General features: G+C 45.7%; 1 protein-coding gene across 1 annotated transcript in view; it reads right to left on the bottom strand.

Annotated features, from left to right (window-relative positions):
* Positions 1–4,628: 4,628 nt before the first annotated feature.
* ASB3 (ankyrin repeat and SOCS box containing 3) overlaps positions 4,629–8,001 on the bottom strand; it is an 89,513-nt gene continuing 86,140 nt past the window's right edge. Inside the window, exon 10 of the mRNA XM_081100695.1 lies at positions 4,629–6,412. Within this exon, the coding sequence (XP_080956821.1) occupies positions 6,207–6,412 (206 nt within the window). The 3' untranslated portion in view covers positions 4,629–6,206. The remainder of the gene's footprint in view (positions 6,413–8,001) is intronic.

The raw sequence follows: 8,001 nt of genomic DNA, 5'->3' as shown, positions 1-8,001 counted from the left end.
CATTCAACCAGTCGCTATGACGCACACTGACCACCAGGGGGCAGATGCTCTGACCAGTAGGTTAGCTTGCTGCTGGGGTCCGGCCAATCGAGTTGGGCAAGACGGGTCAGACACACCCTGGAGCCCTCTCAGGGTCCCTCCCTTGTCCCAGTCGGCCCCAAAAGGGACTAGGCAAGATGGGCCGGACACACCCTGGACAAATCCAAGCACCAGGCCAGTTTCAGCCCGATCCCCACAGGCCAGGCCAAGGGACCCCACCAGTGCATGAATCCATGCACCAGGCCTCTAGTTTTTAAAACAATGCTTGCAAAACTCTAAGCTCTCCAACATAAGCCATATTTACCTTAAGTAATAAAACACAGCCTTATCATAGCAAGATTGTGCAGGTGTAAACTGAGAAAGCCAACATTAGCTCATAGAATGTAGCACTCCTTTCCTGTTGCAGGTATACCGCTCTCAGCTACCTTTCAGATAACTACCCCAGGTCACAGAGTCATGAGTAATGAGATCTCTTGGTTTGGGCTCTCACATATACATTAGTCTTGATACCTGTTATGTAACTGGCTACTTGGGATAAGAGAGCGAGGAAGAGGCAAGTGCTCTGGTACAGAAAATTTCAGGGGAATTCATAGTACCTTAGGTACCATTAAGGTATTCCCAGTATCACAGGAAAAGCTTAGAGATCCCTTTGGCTTAAGAGATTCTCATTAAATAGAGTATATGAATGAAGCAAGTGAGCTCAGCTTCCACTTGCTTTATATAGATCAGGGGTGGGCAAACTTTTTGACTCGAGGGCCACAATGGGTTCTTAAACTGGACCAGAGGGCCGGAACAAAAGAATGGATGGAGTGTTTGTGTGAACTAATACATGTTAACACTGCTGCTGGTGAAGGAGCGGAGGGGAGAGCAAGAGAACCCTCCGCTCTTTCGGCTCCGCGGGCCGTAGTTTGCCCACGGCTGATATAGATGATGAACTTGTGAAGTTAGAAGACAGTGCATAGTCTTACTGGTCATTCCTTCACATTGTTAGATCTAAAACAATGAACATGAAACTGAAAATGGCCACATTACTAGCAACTTTACTAGCCCTGTAACCATTTTCACCATTTAAAGTCTTTCCAAAATAGAGTAGGCACCTGCTGGCAATAATTGTATAGTTAGTTCCTGTTCAAACATATATTTCTATGATTGATTAAGAATATAGTCCTAGCCGGTTCCAGGTTCAATTCCAGTCAAGTGCTTGTACCTTGGTTGCAGGCTCAATCCCCGGTCCTGGTTGGGGCATATGCAAAGGGCATAACCAACCCGTGTGTCTCTTCCGCATTGATGTTTCTCTCTCTCTGCCCCTCTCTCTCCGCTCCACTCTCTAAAAAAGAAAAAAAAAAATCAGTGGAAAAATATCCTCAGGTGAGGATTAACTAAAAAACAAACAAAATAAAACTCATGTTGCCCTGGCCAGTTTTGCTCAGTGGTTAGAGTGTTGGCCCACAGACCAAAGGGTCTGGGTTCAATTCCCAGTCAAGGGCATGTACCAGGGTTGCAGCCTGACCCAGCCTGGGTCGGGGCGTGTGCAGGAGGCAACCAATCAATGTGTCTCTCTCACACCGATGTTTCTCTCTCTCTCTCCTGCCCCCCTCTTCCACTCTGTCTAAAAATCAATGGGGGGAAATATCCTCAGGTGATGATTAACCAAAAAAAAATAGTCAGATGTCTTCAAACTGTACCTGACATAATACTTAAAGATCCATAAACATCGCATTTTCACACAGGTTACAGATGGACTTAGGTGTAAAGAACAGACTTAGAGATATCAACTGGTTATTTATCTCGATATATAAAAGCCTAAGCAACCTTTATGACCGGTCACCTGAATGACCGGTCGCTATGATGTGCACTGACCACCAGGGGGAAGACACTCAACACAGGAGCTGCTCCCTGGTGGTCAGTGCGCTCCCACAGACAACCTCCTGTGGTCTCTACCCCTGGCCAGCAGGCCCTGATCGGCCCCAACTGGGGCCGGCCGGCCAACCTCCCGGCCCCAATCAGCCCAATCGGGACTGGGTGAGACAGGCCCTGATTGGCCCAATCACCAGCCAGGCTGAGGGACCCCACCTGTGCACGAATTTGTGCACCAGGCCTCTAGTCCTATCTAATAAAAGAGAAACATGGTAATTGGCATACGACCGCTACCCTTCCCATTGGCTAATCAGAGAGATATGCAAATTACCTGCCAGCCAAGATGGCAGCCAGCAGCCAGGCAGCTTGAAACTAACATGAGGCTTGCTTGCTTCAGTGATGGAGGACTCCAACGTTCCCCACCTGCCTTGCCGGCCTCTGAGCCTGCAGTTTAAACATTGTAACAAATATAGAAGATAAACAAAACCCCAGAAACCAGCTTTCAGTGAGCCGGGATCTCAGAGCTGGAGTTGATACAGTGTCTCATTATAGAACCCAGCAGAGGCCTCAGAGCTGGAGCCAGAGCTAAAGCTGGCCCAGAATAAAAAAAAAAAAAAAAGAGAGAGAAAAAGGAGCAGTTGGGAGCTTCAGTAAGCCTGAAAACAGCCCTCAGCCCCTCACCCAGACTGGCCAGGCACCCCAGTGGGGACCCCCACCCTGATGCAGGACACCCTTCAGGGCAAACCAGCCGGCCCCCATCCGTGCACCAGGCCTCTATCCTATATAGTAAAAGGGTAATATGCCCCCCAGCACCAGGATCAGCAGAGCCGCGAGGCCTCCCAGCACCGGGATCAGCGTGACAGGGGGCAGCGCCCAAACCCCGATGACTCTGCGGCTCTGTGTGTGACAGGGGGCGGGGCCACAACCTCCCTATCCGCCCTGCTCTGTTCGTGACAGGGGGGAGCTCCCGAATCCCCTGATCACCCTGCGGCTGTGTGTGTGACAGGGTGCAGCGCCCCAATCCCCCCCCACACACACACACGGGCCCTGCTCTGTGTGTGACGGGGTAGAGCCATAACCTCCCCATCGGCACTGCCCTGAGTGTGAGAGTGGCGGCGCCCCAACCCCCTGATCCGTCCTACTCTGTGTGTGACAGGGGGCGGTGCCCCAACTCCCCTATCGGCCCTACTCTGTGAGTGACAGGGAGGAGCTCCTCAACCCCCCGATGGGCCCTGCTCTGTGCGTGACAGGGGGGAGCTCCCCAACCCCCTGATCGACCCTGCTCTGTGCATGACAGGGTAAGGAGCCCCAACCCCCCTGATGGGCCCTGCTCTGTGCGTGACAGGGGGCAGCGTCCCAACCCCCTGATGGGCCCTGCTCTGTGCGTGACGGGGTGGCGTCGCAACCTCCCCATCAACCCTGCCTTGAGTGTGACAGGGGGTGGTGCCCCAACCCCCAAATCGGCCCTACCCTGAGCATGACTGAGGGTGGCATTGCAACCTCCCAATCCGCCCTGCTCTGTGCATGACAGGGGGCAGCGCCCCAACTCCCCAATCGGCCCTGCTCTGAGCCCAACCAGGGGCTGCACCTAGGGATTGGGCCTGCCCTCTGCCACCCGGGAGCAGGCCTAAGCCAGCAGGTCGTTATCTCCCGAGGGGTCCCAGACTGCGAGAGGGCACAGGCCAGGCTGAGGGACCCCCCCTTCCCCCCCGAGTGCACAAATTTTTGTGCACCGGGCCTCTAGTACATATATAAAAGCCTACGCAACTGTTCAACTGTTCAACCATTAGCTATGATGAGCACTGACCACCAGGGGGCAGGTGCTCAACGCACAGGCATGGAAACATAGAACAGACTAATGAATCTCAGAGGGAAGAGGGGAGGGGGGAAGGTGGGAAGAGATTAACCAAAGATTTTATATGCATACTAGAGGCCCGGTGAACGGATTCATTCACCAGTGGGGTCCCTCAGCCTGGCCTGCAGGGCTCAGGCTGAAATCAGCAGTCCAACATCCCCCGAGGGGTCCCGGATTTCAAGAGGGCACAGGCCAGGCTAAGGGACCCTACCAATGCACGAATCCATGCACCGGGCCTCTAGTATGATACAAATATGACACAGACTGTCTATCAAGGATTATCAATCATAGGTGATCATGGAACACAGGAGTATAATTGATCTCTGGGAAGTTGGGCCAATAGAAAGCTGCATATCAACACTTGTTACTTAGTGAAGGGAGAGGAAATTTTAAAGAAACAGTGTCCAGGTTACTACTTACATCAAATGATACCCTGTAACAGAAAGGATCAGCAGGAAATACACTTAAAGGATAGCATCGGATCAAGGAAGTGTGAACTCTTGGCAACTGTCATTACAGCTGACCTGTGTCCTGCTCTGGTAATATGTACCCCCATTAGAGAACTATTGCATGGGGTTCCTCATTAGGCTCACCATGTTAAACAGTATTGAAGCACTGTGCCTGCAAGGCAGAGCCTAAGCATCACACTAACTAGATACCTCATTTTGATCAGAAACTGTAACTCTAACTAACCCACCATTAGGTACTTTCGGATTTCTCACTGACTCCTTGCTATAGGTCATAAAACTCATAAATATTTTATTATAAAATTGTCTGAAAGATATTATACACAGTGAGTAAAATCATTTAATACCAAGGGCTTTAAATGTCTCTGAAATATTAATTTTCAGACTTTTAAGAATATGAGCTCAATGATAAGTTATAAAGAGTTGAATTTTTATTACATATTTGAACATGAACAAAAACACATGAAAAGACTCACCCTCAAATGTAAACATTTTATGTACATTTAGCCCTAAGAAAAAACTGGTTATACTAAAAATCAGAGACTTAAGAGTTTGGAAAAATAAAGATTAAGACAACACTTTAAAAATACTACATAGTACATACATTCTTGGAATTTATTAAATTAAGTATCAGAATTTCCACCTGGTTTTCCATATCCACCCTATTTTTGCCTGTACACACACATTCAAACTCTATCTCCACTCCACAGGCAGCAACTATAGTTCTAACTAGCGCTGAGTTCAGGCTGGATATTAACAATGCCTCCATCATTCGGTCCTCTGGACATTAACAATGCCTCCATCACTTGGCCTGCCTTCATTGCTGCTTTTATCAAACAGCAAAGGACCATCAGAGACGGACCCACTGATCCATTCCCATCTATTTTAAGCCACAGGATCCTAACAGGACACAGGTTTAACCTCCTTTGGATCCCATCTAGTTGTCTATCATGACAGTAATGCTTTCATAACCTTTCTCTCAAAGTTGGTCCCCAGAGTTTCTTATCATAGCTCACTTGATCCAGTATTCAGTCCTCTCTAACTCTAGATACAGACTGAGCAACTGTAAAATCAATGAGGCGGTGTCTCATTAACCTAGGACTCTAAGGTCCAAATTTCACGGACTATTTGACAACCAATGTAGATAATAAAAAAGAAAAGTACTATAATATTAATAGAATTGGCAATCATTGCTTCATAGGATCAAAGCTGCCCTCTGATTTGGAGGCTGAGTGGAGCTTGAATGTTTGTATGTGATACTAAGTGACATAGCAATACATACCTTTCTGCCCTCCCAGCCTCCTGATTAGTATTTTAAGTGTGACAAAATGCCTATTTATCCCAATAACAACCTAATTTTTTTAACTGAGGTTAGGTCTGTTCTTGCCTTTGCAGAAAGAGAGTCTTTTTTAGGCAAAGAGACTATCAAGGAACTGAAAAAGAAAAGAAAAAAAAACAACAAGAGCAAAATGATTCATTTTCTACATTTTTTTTTCTTTCCTGAGTTTACCTGTGAGAAACCAATAACAATTCTTCACAAAAGTGACTGAAGAGATAAGAATGAAATATAAGATAATTCTTTTATAAATATGAGATGTTCAACCTCAAATAAAATAATAACAATAAATTCCACCACTGTGTGTACACTTCCAGTGAAGTTTTAATTCTTTCCATTCTAAGCTGATAGCCCTACATAAACACAGAATCATAGGTGGAAATATGCCATGTTTAGCACTAGAAGCACCATCTGGTTAGATAAATGAATATCACAAATTAAATTTACTGGTGATGAAACTGTAATAAAGTACTGTAAGTCGGGTTTATAATATTTTTTACTAGGAAGGCCCTCGTTGCATTGAACTAATACCACCCACTCAAACAACCAACCACTCAAACAAAAATCATCTTTTGTGCCTCTAAAATCATGAAGACGTTGTACTCTATGCCTCTTAAGTCTTGGTGGTTTTCAGAGTAAGACAGATTAAGTGTTAAGTAGCTTCGCTGATTTCTCCATCTTGAATAACTGTCAGTTCAGGAACTTCGTTCATCCTCAGGACCTCTGCATAGAGCAGGTAATTATGTAGGCTTCTGGGAAGTGGCAACTGACAAATAAAATAATCAGATCGTAGGTGTTCTGGTTTTAGACTGGACCGAATTTCCAAACGACAAAGGTGGCTCAGGGATGGAACAGCACCTGGAGAAACAAACCAAACAAGGAAGATGAAAAACTTTTAAACATTAAGGTAAATGCCTTTTTTCTCTCATCTCTATGTGGTAAAAGAGAAGTGATATGTTACTCAGACTTACTTTTGAAAGACTGCTTGGGCCAGGATGACCACAATAAACTCTGTTTTACAGTCTTCACCTGGTTCCTCTCTCTCCAGTTGCTGGCCACACATGCAAAGCCAATACCCAGGGCCACATAAAATTAAACGTTCAAATTCTAAAGATCTGGCAATACAAGTTGGTGCTTAAAAAACGAATGAACTAACCTTAAAAATGATAGCTCACAGCAACAAACGTTACATCCCTTTTTTACTCTCTTTGCAAATGGTCTCCATCCAGACTTAGCACATTAAGTGAATAAATGTGTAGCTTACAAAAGTTTTCCTCTTCTTGTCCGTGACATAGAATGAAATTTCAAAATTGACACAGAGAGAAAAGTGCCTACCATGCCATATGCCCATACACTTCACACACATTCTCTTTTAATCTTCATTACCCTATGTTACAGAAATAAGAAGACAGAGGTTTAAGTAACTTTCCAAAGGTCATACATCTAGCATGTGGTAGACCTAGGATTCAAATTCAAGTACGTCTGATCCCAAAGCACGAGTGTGAATGCACACATACTAAAACCACTGCACAAAGGCTAATTACCAATTAAAGGATAGTCCACATGCACTTAATTAAGAATTATACAATAGTTTCATTTTCCATGATGAAAAGTGTTCACTACAGAAAATGTCCACAGACATGGAGAATACTAAAAATAGCTAGTGGTTTTATGTGAAAAAATATGTAGCGCCTTTTATTAATCCAAGAAATCTTGTATAAATCCCCATGAACTGTAGCAATGATTAGCAGACCAGGATCACAGCAACAAGGACAAATAGTATCAAGAGTCCAGCTGATACCAGACCAGCTGGTCTGACTCCAAGTCAAGGGTTCCATAAACTATAAATCCTCATAGGGCCTAGAACATACTAATTCTCTAACATCTTCAGTATCTTCTAAACCACTAAAGTTAATCCATCATCTTACAATTTACTTTAAGCTTATTGGTTTGAGTTTAGTTTAATTTACTAAAGTCTGGGAAACTCCTTAAACCACAGTGTTTCAAATCGCCAAATAAGAAATGTAAAACGGGCTCCAGTCAGCCAGCGCTTCCCTTGTGTTGCTGTCTGTCTGCCTGAGAGCCCCTGCGCCGCGCTTGTAATAAAAATCCTCTTGCTTTTGCATCAAGTTTCGGTCTCCGCGTTTGACTTGGGGTCGTCGCCCCCTCCGTCGGACTCACCGGGGGTCTTGGGACCTTACATTTGGGGGCTCGTCCGGAATTTGGGGCGACCACCCCTCAAGCACCGACATCGGTCTTGGAGGTGATCTGAATAGGCTGAGCATCAATGAAAAGAGAGGCTGAACATCTCACAAATTGAACACCTGAGAGTATGAAGCCATTGTGACACTCAGAGAGGAAGGGAGTGGGATAGAGAGTTAGAAACATCGATGAGGGAGGACGGAAGATGGCGGCGATATAGGCAGACGCGTCCCAGGTCGTGTCCC

The sequence above is a fragment of the Myotis nattereri genome, assembly GCF_964212035.1.
Source record: "Myotis nattereri genome assembly, chromosome: 10".
Lineage (NCBI taxonomy): Eukaryota > Metazoa > Chordata > Mammalia > Chiroptera > Vespertilionidae > Myotis > Myotis nattereri.
The sequence above is the reverse complement of the archived record's forward strand: the minus strand, read 5'-3'. Positions and strand labels throughout refer to the sequence as shown.